Source organism: Strigops habroptila, chromosome Z (genome assembly GCF_004027225.2).
Source record: "Strigops habroptila isolate Jane chromosome Z, bStrHab1.2.pri, whole genome shotgun sequence".
Lineage (NCBI taxonomy): Eukaryota > Metazoa > Chordata > Aves > Psittaciformes > Psittacidae > Strigops > Strigops habroptila.
This window is the reverse complement of record NC_044302.2, coordinates 64,036,773-64,052,642: the sequence shown is the minus strand read 5'-3', so window position 1 is coordinate 64,052,642 and position 15,870 is coordinate 64,036,773. Positions and strand designations below refer to the sequence as shown.

Here is a 15,870-nt window from a genome sequence, read left to right as displayed (position 1 = left end):
ATTTCAGGAGTATTTAATACTGAATATTGAAAAAGGCTTGCCTTGCGAGGTGTACTTGAAGCTGAGAGTGGATTAATGTCCTGAGTAATCTGGGGAGAGGATTTCAGAGGACCATGCGGTATGCTTCAGGCTGGCTGGTTGGTAACATTGAGTGGTTTTGTCACAGGAAGCGTGGCATTTCTGGGCTTCAGAGGAAACTTTAAGCCATCCTGGATTAAGCTGTTTACCGGTCCTGCTGGGCATGGGCTCGTTCAGATAGAAAAGTATATCCCTTTGCAACTGGAAGAGTATGGCTGTGCCAGAGCAGTCAAAAGCCGGCGGAAAGACCTTGAGCTTCTAAAGAAGGCTACACGATCTCATTAAAGACTGAGATGTACATAAAAGCTGGGGAAAAAATGTGAACTAACTCATTTTTTAATTTATGGCATTTTAAACTATGTTGTTATCCATGTAATTCATGTTATTGTCTGACAGATGTTTGCCAGCATTGACTGCTTGAATGCCAATCTGCGCACCTTCTAGTTGTACAAAATATTAAAGAATTTATTAGTATTTGTATAAACAGGTTTCAGAGATTTTTCAGATGTTTGTATTTACTGTAAACAAGTTCCTTCTGTTTAATACTCCTTTTCTATGTACGAGGGTGTTTATAAAAGCCTTAAATTGTTGGTAACAGGAGTTGGAGTGCATCTTAGGTTACTTGAAAGATTAACATTAAAGTCTCCATAAACAGCTTGAATTGGTCATTGTAACTTACACATTTTCACTTAGCTGCTTAGGTATTTTCCTGAGGGTTTATTTAGCAGTCAGCTCAGTTACATTCTCGATCTGCTTTCCAAGGTGTTAAAAAACAATTTCCCCCATGCATGCAGCTAACTGAAGGGGTTTAACCGCAGTAGGGTTTTTGCTTTGCTGTATGAAAGGTGAAGAGGGGGTATTCAAATACCCAGCCCAGGGCTGAGTAAGGATTGTGTATCGTGCAACAGAATTTAACATGGCTCTGTGTACCGTCATGGCGCACAGAGCAGAAAATTACTGCCATTCTTAATTACCACCTCTTTACTATTCACCCCTAAATACACAGGTGTCTGTGAGAGTTCCTTCAGTAAACAGTCTGGGTGTTAAGGCTGCAGTCCTGGGTGCAGCTTGTCTGCAGCTCGCTCTTCTAAAGCTTCTAGCCAGAAGGGCAAAGCTGAGATATTGTCGTTGGCAATTTATTATGAAACTAGGCTTCTACTCTTGCAATCATATTTCCTTCCTCACCCTCCGCCCCCCACAAAGGCTATCACAGCTTTACCTTTTAAGTGAATGGGAAGTGCTCTCAGTTCATTCAGGCATGTTACATGCTTTGCCTTAACTTCAGTTCTTTTAGTATACTCATGTTGCTAGTTCCTGTTGACTTTATATTAGGTCCATTTGATTTCTTTCAATTTTATTGCAATTATTTGACTCTTTCTACGGATAATTTTCTCAGTAGAAAATCATTTCACTGAGAACTGAGGCACAGCTGCCATTTTTAAGGATCCTGTCTTTGAAATTAAATTTCAGAGACTGGAATGATGCATTTCACAATAGGGAACACTAGATGCCATCGAGCTAAAATGTAACCATAGTTCTAATAAAACTGACATAGTTCCTCCTTGTATTCTCATTCATTCTAGCTGGTATAATGTATCTACCATTCAGAGATGCTTTGTGCTTTGAATTCAAAAGGGAATGGCTGCTGGAAATACACCCATCTTCTCCAAAGAAATGGAAGAGCTGTGGGGATTTTTTTTTATTTTGTGTGTGTGTGCTTTAAAGGAGAGGAGGCACAGTAGCAGACCTATTATTCTGTTCAATTGAAATATGCTACCTCAGTGCTACAATTAAACTGCCAAGTGAGAAGGGAGGGAAAGGGAGCACAACATAAGAGATGAAGTTAACAAATAGATGACTGATGTAATTTTTATTGTAAAACCAAGCCAAATAGATGATTGTGTATTTTGCAGTTGTTTTGATGCACAGGTCTTCTATAATGTTAAAAAAAAAAAAAAAAAGAAAAAAAAAAAGGATGTTTTGTTAGGGGAAATGTGGTAAATCTTTAAAGACTAGCTATAATGTTTGATGTTACTAATGCAGGTCAATGTGATTTAAATGTTCTGAGTGCAGTAGTGATAGTGTTTGGGGATTAAAATGGTTTTAAGACTTCCATTGTTCTGTGGGTCATGTTCAGCAGAGAAATACCAATGAGGTAGTGACCTTCAGGCGTGTGAAGTTTGCCATTATTTATGAGATTCTGCTGTTCTAAGCCATCTTGTAAAAATTGTACTTGGAAGTGTCAAGGGTATTCTGAGGTAGGGCTTACTGGTGGACAGTTGGACCTGAAGTGTTGTCTTTTGTTTAAATTTGAACTTGATAAATAGCATAAATAAATTTTTACATCTGACAAGACAATAAAATCTTGGATCTCTTCTGTTCTTGTATCAGGTAATTCTGTAATATATGTTGTGTGAATCATAGAATGGTTTGGGTTAGAAAGGACCTGAAGGTCATCTAATTCCAACCCCCCTGCCATGGGCAGGGACACCTTCCACTAGACCAGGTTGGTCAAAGCACCATCCAGCCTGGCCTCGAGCACTTCCAGGAATGGAGCAGCAACAGCTTCACCTGGAAACATGTGCTAATGCCTCACCACCCTCACAGGGAAGAATTTCTTCCTAATATCTGTTTCAATTTGAACCCATTACCCCTTGTCCTACCACTACAGTCCCTAAGGAAGAGTCCCTCCCCAGCATCCTTGTAGACCCCCTTCAGATACTGGAAGGCTGCTATGACGTCTCCACGCAGCCTTCTCTTCTCCAGGCTGAACAGCCCCAACTTTCTCAGCCTGTCTTCATATGGGAGGTGCTCAAACCCCTTATACTGTAAATGATTTAATTTCAAACACCAACAGACCTCTGGAATTTATGAAGTGTGTCCTGCTTTTCAGTCAGAGACAAGTTGGTAATGCTATGACAGAGGCACAGCTGGTGACTGAAGTTGTTATGAGCCTGTCTCCAAAGTTTGTCCTCTTAAAGCCTGCCTGAGCTGATGAGTGTAGAGTCATTTCAGCTTGGTGGGAGCCCGTGCAGTATTGTTATCTACTCAGGGACATCTTACCCATGTCTATAACTACCTGGCAGGGGAGTAAAGAAGATGGAGCCAGGTTACTCTCGATGGTGCCCAGTGGCACAGGACAAGAGGCAGTGGGCACACTTTGAAATACAGGAAATGCCACACAAACAGAATAGAAACTTTTACTGAGTGGGTGATCAAGCACTGGAACTGGTTGCCAGAGAGGCTATGGAGTCTTTAGGGTGGAGCAGCTGCACTTGGTCCTGCTTTGAGACACATAGTGTCCTGGGCCATCATCTCCAGAGGTGGCTGCCAGCCCAGGTGCCACTGCAGCTGTGTGCAGTTAAAATTACCGATGTATCTAGGTCCTCTTTTCCAAGCACACCAGTTGCTGCAGTGTGCAAGGGCTGAGCCCCACGCACTTTTCACCTCATGTCTGAAACTCAGTGAGGTCTTAAAAATGAAGCATCTCTGCCCCAAACCCAGCCCAAAAGGCATTGTAAATGACTCTTCAGGGTCAGGCTTTGTACACAGATAGATTGATTTCTATTCCTTGCTGAGATGGTGTTACTGTGCAGTAAAGAAATTAAGAACAGTAAAAGAATAAATAACAGTTAAAGAATAAATAAACTTTGGCCTCTTCAGGAACCTCCTTAGTAAGGTTTCATGGGATACAGTCCTAGAGGGCAGGGGGGCCCAAGAGTGCTGGTCGATGTTCAAGGATCACCTGCTACATGCTCAAGAGTGTTGCATCCCGACTAGAAGAAAGTGCAGCAGGAGGGCCAGGAGACCTCCATGGATGGACAAGGAGCTGCTGAGGAAACTTAGAAGGAAAAAAGAAGCTTATAGAACGTGGAAGCGAGGACAGGCAGCCTGGGAAGAATATAGGAGCATTGCCCTGGGAAGCTAGGGACCAGGTTAGGAAAGCTAAGGCCCAGCTAGAATTAAGTTTGGCAAGGGATGTAAAAGATAACAGGAAAGGATTCTATAGATATGTAGCAAATAAAAGACAGACTAGGGACAACATGGGCCCTCTGCGGAAGCTATCACGAGAACTGGCTACCATGGATTTGGAGAAGGCTGAGGTTCTTAATGACTTCTTTGCCTCCATCTTCACCAGCAAATGCTCTGACCACACCACGAAAGTCTTGGAAAGCAAATGCAGGGACTGTGAAAATGAAGACCTTAGGCCCACTGTAGGAGAGGATCAGGTTCGAGACCATCTTAAGAACCTGAACGTGCACAAGTCCATGGGACCTGATGAAATCCATCCACGGGTCCTGAAGGAGCTGGCGAATGAAGTTGCTAAACCACTGTCCATCATATTCGAAAAATCCTGGCAGTCAGGTGAAGTTCCCAATGACTGGAAGAAGGGTAATAGAACCCCTATTTTCAAGAAGAGGAAGATGGAAGACCCAGGGAACTACAGACCAGTCAGCCTCACCTCTGTGCCTGGCAAAATCTTGGAACAGTTTCTCCTGGAAAACATGCTAAGGCACATGAAAAACAACGAGGTGGTTGGTGACCGCCAACATGGCTTCACTAAGGGGAAATCCTGCCTGACCAATTTGGTGGCCTTCTGTGATGGAGCCACGGAACTGATGGACAGGGGCAGAGCAGTTGACATCATCTACCTGGACTTGTGCAAAGCGTTCGACACTGTCCCACATGACATCCTTGTCTCTAAATTGGAGAGACATCAATTTGATAGATGGACCACTCGGTGGATAAAGAATTGGCTCGATGGCCGCACGCAAGGAGTTGTGGTAAATGGCTCGATGTCCAGTTGGAAACCTGTAACGAGTGGTGTCCCTCAGGGATCGGTGTTGGGACCGGTCCTGTTCAACATCTTTGTCGGTGACATGGACAGTGGGATTGAGTGCGCCCTCAGCAAGTTTGCCGTCGACACCATGCTGTGTGGTTCAGTTGATACGCTGGAGGGAAGGGATGCCATCCAGAGGGACCTTGACATGCTTGTGAGGTGGGCTGATGCCAACCTTATGAAGTTTAACCAAGCCAAGTGTAAGGTCCTACACCTGGGTCAGGGCAATCCCAGGCACTGCTACAGGTTGGGCAGAGAAAAGATTCAGAGCAGCCCTGCAGAGAAGGACTTGGGGGTGTTGGTTGACAAGAAGCTTAACATGAGCCGGCAGTGTGCGCTTGCAGCCCAGAAAGCCAACTGTATCCTGGGCTGCATCAAAAGAAGCGTGACCAGCAGGTCAAAGGAGGTGATCCTGCCCCTCTACTCTGCTCTTGTGAGACCTCGCTTGGAGTACTGCGTACAGTTCTGGTGTCCTCAACATAAAAAGGACATGGAGCTGTTGGAGCGAGTCCAAAAGAGGGCCACGAGGATGATAAGAGGGCTGGAGCACCTCCCGTATGAAGACAGGCTGAGAGAGTTGGGTCTGTTCAGCCTGGAGAAGAGAAGGCTGCGTGGAGACGTCATAGCAGCCTTCCAGTATCTGAAGGGGGTCTATAAGGATGCTGGGGAAGGACTCTTCCTTAGGGACTGTAGTGGTAGGACAAGGGGTAATGGGTTCAAACTTAAACAGAGGAAGTTTAGATTAGATATAAGGAAGAAGTTCTTTACAGTGAGGGTGCTGAAGCACTGGAATAGGTTACCCAGGGAGGTTGTGGATGCTCCATCCCTGGTGGTGTTCAAGGCCAGGTTGGACAGAGCCTTGGACCACGTGGTTTAGGGCAAGGTGTCCCTGCCCATGGCAGGGGGGTTGGAACTAGATGATCTTAAGGTCCTTTCCAACCCTTACTATTCTATGATTCTATAACTTGGACCAGAGGTCACATTGAGTGTGCTATCAATAGGGGGCTCCTCTGGGCAAAGACACCACTGAAAATCCGCTATATGAGGACCCATCCCTTAGCACCTGGGATGATGGCAAGGATATGCTTTAGTGAAAAATAGGCTTAATTCTGCTTTTATTGTAGGATTGCAGTGACAGTTGAGGTCCCAGATGACTTCTGACCTAGGACATGAAAATAAGTTCTCCTGTTTGGGGCAAGTCTTATGATTTCCTTAGCTTCCCCTCAACTCCTTTTCACATTATGTAGGAAGGGCGTACATCTGAGGGTGGTCACCAGCTCTGACTGAAAAGCCCAGTGTAATGAGGTTGATGATAGCTGTATTATAGGGTGCAGTGGTCAATGAAGGTCAAAATGGTATGTCATGGCTATGTTTGTTTAAGGTGATGCTGGTGTCATCTTAGTGTTCAAATGTCTATGAAGCACAAAGAAAAGCAGTAACGTCTGAATTTTAAAACTGCATTTGTGTGAGCTTTTCCCAGTAATTACTTTTTCATCTCTTCTAGTCATATTTGCTTTAGCACTTACAGGAAGGTTCTGTCGTTTCCTAGAGTCCACAAGCATATTTTTCTTTTCTGATGCTGCTTTCTTGTCCTGTGTCTTATGCTAGTTAGATTTCTAAAATAATACTCAGTATTGAAGTATATAAGGCCGCCATTGGCTTGAGAGAATTTATGAGCTTTTTATTAATGTGGCCTTGGTGTTCTGCAATTTCACATATTACATTATATTAACAATTGTAACTTGCTAAAAAAAAAAAAAAAAGACTCATTTGGCTATTGACTTGCATAACTGGAATGATGGGACTGGCAAGTCATAGAAGTTTCACCTCTACTTTTTTATGTGATTGAAGTCTGAAAAATAAATGGGTTTTGGATACGATAGGAAAAAATCTGCGAAAGAGGAATCTGAGGATCTCCTGAGATCAGCCTAGCCTCTTCTAATATGTCATCTTGTGCCTACTCTCGTGTCCTTCCCTTAAACCATACTGAAAAAATTCAGAGAGACTTGTGTTTTTCTTGAAATGTTTATGGTTGTTGGATTTGGTGTACTAGTGAGAAATTGGCTCGATCAGATCACAGAGAAATTTTAAAATAAGCGGTCTGTATAAACTTTATCCTTAAAGGCCAACTTTTCTATTTCTATTTTATTTAAAAATACAAATCAGATTTAATTGCCATGCCTGGGAGGCAAATTCTCTGTTTCATCTTTGTCCAAGTTGAATGGTGTGACAGCTGAATGTCGTCCTGATTTGTAATTTTTTTTTCTGAGGAAATATTCTTAGGACATGCAATGGCCTGTCCTTATATGTAATTTATTATAAACAGAACATAAGAACAAAGTGATATTTCAGGGTTATTTTTGTGTGTGTACAAGATTAGAAGTAGTAATGCTGTAGTAGAACTGCTATAAACAGAAGTACGACTGTCTCTTTCCTGTGAAGCATTTCCAGTGACATTTTCAACAGCTACTCTAGGTTCAGTTCAGGGTGTGCTTTGTGTAATTGGTAGCTTTTAGGGATGGATCTCAGATGATGACATGTCATTATAATATCTGTGAGGTTCTTCAGCGGAAGATGGTTTACTCCATCTGCAGGGTGTGAGCTGTGATCTAATAGTTTTCTTCCATCTCTGGTGCAAATGACTGGTGCATATGCTCAGTCATAGCAGACAACATCACAGTTATCTGTGGTCTCATTTCTAATTCTGAGAAATGATTCTATGATGAGCATCGCTCAGTAGTATATATTGCACTTTTCTGCTTTTTAACAGGGTTTTTATGTGGTAATAGTGCAATATAAATTTTCATATGGCAGCATGTTCTGGGTTACATTTTTCTTTTTAATATTCCTATATTTACATCAGATTTTTCTGTCCTTCACAACAGTGAAATGTAAAGTATTAGAAGATACAAGTACATATAATCACACAAATCATTGCAGCATGCACAATTGCCATTGGGTTCCTTCTGCTAACTAGCAGGCAAATGTAAATAATAGCTCATGTCAGGCTTTAATAGTTGGAGATAAAAGAAAAGAAATGGAAGGTTCAAGAAAAAATTGTTTGTAGTCTCTTCTCCCTTAAGCCATACACACCTTTCTCCTTTTGTTTTGTAGGGACAGGGTTCTCTCAGTTTGTAAGGGCAGGAATGCTGCTCTGTTTAAGTATCTTGTTCCCATAAAATGTCTATTTCTGATATTTCCAATGTTTTGCTGCCTGTGGATTTTTCTGAGTAATTGTCCATCCTTCTTCTCCACTAACTCTTATCTCCAAATGATCTTGGGGAGTGGGTTGGGCCTCTCCTGTTTTTCCACCCTTTTTTTCCCACTCCAAGTGTTGGTTGCTGAGCATTAAACAGACCCTTTGTAATCTGTGAGTCAGGGTGGGTTTGTTCTTCCATAGCTGTCATGTTGAATGAACCACATTAAATGGAGCACTTAATGCTCCAGAGTGCAGAGTTAGAACCAATATGAAGCTTAGAAATGTTGATATCCAGTCTTTATAGGAATAATTGGCTACTTTTTTTCTTATGAAACTTCAGTTTCGTTACTTTCACAGTTAAGTCATTGTGCACTCTTCTCTCCCTCCCTCCCGCCCCCGGCAGTCCTACACAGACTCCATGACATCCCTATTAGTAGTGACATACAAGTTTCTAAAACAAAGCTAATAAAGTTCACACTAACAAGCATATGCCAAGCCTACTGATTATATAACTAGTAAGCCATGGTCTTAACTGAACTGCAGTTTCTAGATTCATATTTGTTTAATGTGTGAGTTTTTATATAACTGCTTTCCCAAAGTAGATCCTAAAATCATAAAAATATTTTTGTGTGCAAACAGTTCCCCTCTTTCCCTGTGGAAGCCTAGTGTTCAGGATCTCTGAAAGGATAAATGACATTGAAAATTGCCAGGAATCTATAACGAAGTTGTTAAGGAAGGTTGTTGCTGGAAGGCCCCAGGACACATTGCTTAATAGGGAAGCAAATGCTCTGTTAAGAGCACAGTCTGTTGTAAGCTTGAGCCAAAATCATGTTTTCTCTCTCACAGGTGGATATACATACATTAAAACCAATATGTGAACCCACATCTACAGTTAGTTAACCAAATTCTGATCAAGCACTTAAAAGACTCAAACACTGAGTCTTGATTGTAAACATTAAGGATTCTCAGAAATATTAGGCAAAAGTAATAAAGCTGAACAGAGACATGCCATTTGCTAGAATATACCTGCAATGTGAAAGTACAAAGGGAGATGACATTTCTTATCAGGCAGAGACACAATAATAGAGGTGCAGGCAAACCCTTGATCTCTAAAGACAGTCATTACCCTTGACATTTTTGTAAGTTTTTAAAATTGTCACCCCATAAACACTTAACCTGTGAATTATCAGCCATATGAGCTTAAGGTCACAGGAAGAAGTGCTTGAATGTACGTGTGGTTTTTTGTTCTTGAAAATTGTTGCAGAAGTAATTTCGCACCTAAAGAGAGCATTTAATTCTGTTTTTCTTTTTGTAGTCTGTTAACTCTTGCTTTAACTTCTATTTCTTGCAAACCAAGTTCTTATATTGAATCTGTAAAGCTCCTTCTTATACATTTAAAGAACCCAACTACATGCAGAGGAGCCGCCAGTGAAATTTTTGAGACAAAACCCCCCAAGAAAACACTTTCCCAATATAACAGTAGAGCAGGGAGAAGTGTGGGTTTTATGTGTGTTCACTCACTTTTGCAGATCTGTCTGCATCTTCCCTTGCACTGATACATTTGCAGTAGCGTGGCTTATTTTTAATGTGAGATGGATAAGTTGCATGGATACAATTGCGTATCTTTTTTTTGGAAGATGGGAAGCCAATTATATGGGTATCAAGAAAATGCAGTCCACATGTATATACATAATGCATTAGGAATGGGATACCCAGATCTTCAGGACTGGTTTTGAAATCCAAAGCAGTAATTATATATATATATAAATAGTTTAATTTCCAGCCAAGTAGCCAAAGTTTATCCAGAAAAAGCTTCTTTCACTGAATGTGTAGAGACTGTCCCAGAGAAAATGTGGAAGGATCACAGAATACCCAGAAAGAGAACTGTTTCACCATGGAAGAGGATGAGTTTAGGAACGAAATGTCTGTAAATGCTGGTATGATTTTTCTTTTTCAGATAAATTCATAAACAGGAATGGGTTCCCATGCAGGAAACAGCTCTTCCGTAAAAGGGGCCAGGGAACAGAGTGTATTAGGCCAAGGCAGTGGCAGAGCAAACAAAAGTACAGCAGCTACTGATTTCCTTCCTCTGTCATGCTACAGTGGAATTTATTGCAGAGCTGCAGAGAAGCAATTACTCCTGTTTTCAACACCATGGTCACCTCTGATTCAAATAGAGTGTAATGCATGCTCTCGTTCTGGCAAGTACTTAGATCAAAAGGTACCAACTAGGGAAAACAGATGCAGGCAGGTGAATATATTTGCTATCAAAATAAATTTCACTGAGATATTACCAGAAAAAGGGAAGTTCTCTTATGAAGGAAAGCGCAAGGTTATAAAGTGCTTTGACTGAAGGAAGTTACATTTTTGTACCTCCAAGTAGCTAATGTTCATGAATCAAGAAGCGCTATGATGTGCAAATCCAAAACTTTACCCTTATTGATTTTACAAGCATTGCTGACAGGTGCAGAAGAAGCCCTCCTGTGCATAATATGGTCTTGCACTCAGAGAAAACATACACAAGCTCCCACAAGAGAAGCAGAGGTGTCACACCTGCCTGGTCAGAGCCAGCAGCCAGTGTGAGAAAGTATATGGTTGAGCAGCCCAGAAATAAAAGAGGATCTGTAGCCAAACAGTTCTGCAGTGAAACATTTTGGAGTGAGTCTTTTTGAAGCAAAACTTTTCTGAGCCTTTTAGGAGTATTAACAACAACAGGATATATCAGCCCTTGGGAGGCTTGTGCTTAGTTGCAAAAGGTGTTTCTGGTGTGTCTTAGCTGCAGCCTGTAACAGTGGGCTGACAGGAGCCAGTCTGGGATGAGTGGTCGCTTGCTGGGGTGTTTGCGGCTCCAGCATCCTTGGACCCAGCAGAAGAAGTGCCAAACGGCAGGGATCTCATATTGCTTTACTACTTGGCACCTGTCAAGCAAATATTGCATCCTCTTAACAAGATCTCCCTGCCAGGCAAAGCAACAAAGAAAGAATTGCCATCACATTAACTGATTGAGGTGAAGCTACTATAATAAAAAGGGGGTCACTTTAATTAATGCATTAATGTAAACCTCTAAATTGAAATCTTGGTGGAGGGAATTAGAATAACCTCTGGGTGAACTTAGTTGAAGCTATCTGCTGAGCTTCGTATTAAGAAACATAAAGTGTGGGTTGTGAGCACAGTTGAGAGTATCTTGGGCAGGAGCACTGGGGAAATGAAGGAAGGATTAAAGGAGGCAACACAAATTACTGAAGAAGAGATTTTACTTGTTCTTAGCTCCCATTGCATCTTGAGCATTAAATTCCAGATGTTCCCCACTGAAAATCTCCAACAGATGTCCCTCTTCAAACAAAAACCTGTGAGTAAACTGTTGAGTAAAATCTGAGGCTCTCAGCATGACTGAGGATCCTGGTTTAATCAACCAGCAAAGATGTTCTCAGATAGATCTGCCACAGCTCTCTTGCCATTTTACATTTTAATTAAAAGCACAACAGCAAAACCTCAGAAGTTGTTGCTGCTTGAATAAAATATGGCAGCCATGCATTGGAGACTAAGAGAAATTGAACTTGGTTGGGAGGTAGGAGTCTGATGTTCTTTGCTAGCTAGACTTTTTCCTTTTAAAGCTGTGCTTATGTCAAAGTAATGGCTATTAGTCTGCGGGCTCTGAAGAGCACACCTGCACGGCAATAAAGATAGTTTCCATCTTTCAGGATCAGGCTGAAAGGTGCAGACGGAGACAGAGGATGGCAACCGCATTGGGATATTTGGTGCCAGCTGATAACTGCAATAGCAGCCTGCTCCAAAAATGCTGTAACAGACCCTATGGAGTTGTTTATTCGTAAGCCAGTGCCTATGTATCTTTAAATACTGTGTGGCAGATCAGGCCCCATGCATTTCCTGGCACAGCATATCAGAAGGGGCTGCTTCCACTTCTGTCAACTGAGTCCTTTCTTCCTTGCCTGTTCCAGAGTTCCTCATCCCAGATCAGTTTTTCTCCAGATGCCAAATGTCTAAAGCTCATTAGTTGACATTAGCTCAGCCTTAAACATCTATTAGATGTTTTTTCTCCTGTTCTTAGTCATCGTGGTTTCCCACACCCATTAAGAAAAAAGACAGCCAGAAAAATTACATTTATTATTAACTCTTCCTCTTCCAGTGGAAGGGAGAAGTTGAACACTAATTCAGTATAGAGGTAATCTGGAGAACATAAAAAACCCCAAGTTTTTGCACTTTCCACTGACTATTTTAGAAGACTGCCACCAGTTTACTGTTTATTTGCTCTACCTATGCAAGGGAAAGACATTCCACTAGCATTTATGTCTGCATCAGTAATGTCAGCAATGCTTTCTGAGGTTTTTGTCGTAAGCCATGCTGCACAGTTTACATAGCAGAGCAACAAAGCTGGAATCAAAATGGTTCCCAACTACATGATTGTGAAAGGAAAGCCTAAGGAGCCAAATGGCATTTTGAAAATATTTTTATCATTTATATGGTGAGTAGGAATTATGTTATTCTTATGCCAGTTTGGAGGGGGCGTTTAGCATTGTTTCTTTTTTCTTGTGGGGCTTTATATTTCAGCAGAGGGCACTGTGACCTTACTTAGGACTCAATCTGTTAATTGGGCCATTTGAGCATGGAAAAAACCTATATCGTTTTTCCTCAGCAGAAGTCCTTAAATCGTAGTGTTATATATGCAGGGTTTACTTATTCTCCATTTTAATCACTGTCTCATCATCGTGGCTATATGACTGGAAAGAAGTGAGAAAAACCACTTCATGGAATTAACACATTTTTAAAAAAAACCTTACCTTTCTGCAGGGGAAAATTAGCTAAATAAAGGCTTGAACTTTTTTCCTCTAGGGTAACATATTTTTCCACAGTGCAACCCGTGGCATAGGCATTTTAACAAAGACTTTAGAGCACCTGCCATATCAGAGGATAACAAAAAAACATCCTTCAAAACTTCCAGTTCTCACTGACCTGTACAAGTCACTGAAGCATGACTTCTGTTCCATGGGTTACCCACAAAGGGCAAAAACCAAACCCACCTCCACTCTAATTAAACCTGGGGGAGGCCAGGACAGACTGTAAAATTGGCATCGCTGCTTTCCTCTGGGAGCTGAGCCCATGCTACCTGCTTCAGCCAGCCCCTGGCTTCCCTTTGGGCTCAGCTTTTGCGTTTCAGCACCAGCACATCAGCTTCTGAGGCTTGTTTTGAGTCTCGACTGCTAGGCGAGTAGACAGGCACTAGGAATTTGCTGAAAAGAGGAAGAAGTGAAGGGAAAAGCAGGAGGAAGAGGGTCTCACACTGCTGCCTCCCCACCAGGCTGGGACGTTAATGCCAGCTTGCTCTGCTGTGCGGCATTCGTGATGAACATCTCACAACCACAATGGGAGGCGCAGTTAGGAGTAGCAGAGGAGGCACAAGATGGTGCCCCGTGGTGCAGTGCAGCCATGAGCCTCTCCCACTGCCAGCCAGCAGCATGCCCCTGCTCTAACCAAAGGTATACCAACCGCTGCGTGTCTGGCATTGAGGAACTGGCTGTGAGGCTGCATCCACTTTGTCAAACAATGTGAGCTGAACAATTCCTGTGTGAATAGGAAGCAGAGGCTTTGCTGCCAGTTACACTTCTATTGATTCAATCTGTTCAGCTGCTACACAGAAAATGACAGTTAAAAGCTAGTAATGGAAAGAGATCTGTCATGTGAGGCAGTTTAAATAGCTGATATTCCCCAAAACATAAATCAGTAATTCTTTCAGATGTGTTTGTGTATATGTGTAGCTATTAACAATGAAAAGGTGAGGTCAGGATAAAGAAAAAAGACTAATACAAAGGCTAGTAGCCCCATCCTTTAAATTTTTTGCATTGAATGGATTAAATCCAAAACTTTCAGCTGCTATTTTATCCAAAGGTGGTATTTGTATTATTCCTCACAGATCATACATAACTTGGTAGGAGGCACAACGGTTGCTTTGAGCTCACAAGCCAGGAACGCTTATTTAAAATATCTCCATTTGTTTTTGATGGTAGCATATGTCTGAGGAAAAACAGGGGGTTTTTTGAGAATGACCTCTTTTTTCCCCTCCCTCTCTGGGATCAAACATTTTTTGCAAAGCAGAAATATGAGCACCAGTCACTTGTGCTTTAGACTGAAGGATTATAATCTTAGATGGTAAGGAGTGCTGTGGTGCTAGACACCTATTATTTTCTGTGGCCTGAGACCCATTCCATATCGCTGACCAGCTGGTGTTGGTTGTGATCCACTATACGCTGCTTGAATCGAAAGACCTCTGGGAACATAAGGATCCTTGTGGTTTCCAGGCATATAATGCCAATGTTGGGAAGAGGTAATACAAAAAAGAGATGTTCCTGGGCAACATGGTAGAGTCCGGTCGCGCTGGAGTCAGATGTCCTGAGGTTATTTCTATCCCCATAGGAATGCAACATACCTGACAAGCATAATAGTTATGCATTGTTTGTAGTCAAAATCTGTGGCAAAATTGCCCACAACCTTGTTGGCAGGTTGTCCTTCTAGAAGTTGTCAGCAGGATCCTTCAAATGAGACAGCTATTTCTTCACAACATATTAAATAACAGATCTACCTGCACATAAAAACCTTATGCCACAGAACAGAGACCTCTACCTAACCACTGTTGCTATTCCACCCACCGCAGCAACAGAAGAGTTGCAGCAGTTCAGTTTCTCTGACCTTTTCTGTGTCTTTGATTTTGGGGTAAACATGACAGCTGAAGCTAACAGGGATGATCTGTGACAATGTGAGAACAATGTCTTCTTTTTTTACTTCTGTATTTCATTTGACATGTTACCATACTTGCTGCTTTCGGAAAATCAAAGGGTTTCACAGTGTGGCCCCATTTGCCTGGCACAGTCATCCGCTGCCCCCCAGCAACAACTTCTGCGGACACTCTGTCCAGGATGGCAAAATAAAGCCATCCTGGCTAAATGATGGCAAAAAAACCATACTGTCTCCAGCACTGGTTTGTGATTCTAAATGTTGTAATTCCCATCATGCTCAAAAGCCTTTCTGTTGTGCTTTGTCGTGAGTCAGTAAGTAGTGCTGGTTCCTAAGACAGCAGTCTCCCTGTACACTGAACACTTACCCTTTCGATTGTTTTCTTTTTTCCCTTGTGACATATACAAAGAAATCCTACCTACTACACTGCCTTTTACTTGCCACCCCCAGGCCTACATAAAATGGGAGGCATGGAAAATAAGGTTAAATGTTTAACTTTTTAAGATAGTTTTAAATGATTTACCATTACGGTAAGGAGGAGGAAAAGAGACAGACTGTGCACCTGTACTAGCTTGAAAAGGAACAGGTGATGACCACAGTGATGAGAACAAACCATGGCATAAAACCTTCCCTTCGTGTGACGATGGAGTTTAAGTAGCCAACTTGCCATTTATATCTATGGACTTTTAAAACATACCTTTTTTTCAGTTGAGTTCTAATAATTTGTAGCAAACCCATTGCAACAGAAACGACTTAGAACTCCAGGCTGGCAGTGTGAATAGCATTTTGATCATGTAAGGTCATCACTGTGCATTTCTTGTGGGTTAAGTTGTGAATTGCACCCATGAAAGCACAGCTGTGCCCTGTCAGGCTTCATCAGACTGCATTAAAAAACGAGTTTGGTGTAATGGCATTTCACAGTGGAGTGTCTGAGAGGAAGAGGTGGTCTGAGAGGGAACAACAGTGAAGATTAGCAGCTGTGGTGCTGAGCAGCTGCTGGTGACAT

The 15,870-nt window shown here is 42.0% G+C and overlaps 1 protein-coding gene across 16 annotated transcripts in view; it reads left to right on the top strand.

Annotated features, from left to right (window-relative positions):
• The window catches only part of CEMIP2 (cell migration inducing hyaluronidase 2), a 94,221-nt gene that overhangs the window by 53,857 nt on the left and 24,494 nt on the right, over window positions 1–15,870 (top strand). For 15 of the 16 annotated variants that reach the window (XR_003989091.1, XM_030469823.1, XM_030469832.1 and 12 more), the window contains one exon: window positions 167–2,455. The exons of the other annotated variant lie outside the window; for it this stretch is intronic. Coding sequence is in view for 14 of the 15 variants with exons in the window: in XM_030469823.1 (XP_030325683.1) it covers window positions 167–363 (197 nt within the window). In the remaining variant the exon portion in view is untranslated. Of the gene's footprint in view, window positions 1–166; window positions 2,456–15,870 lie in introns of those variants that run through there. 16 annotated transcript variants of the gene reach the window in all.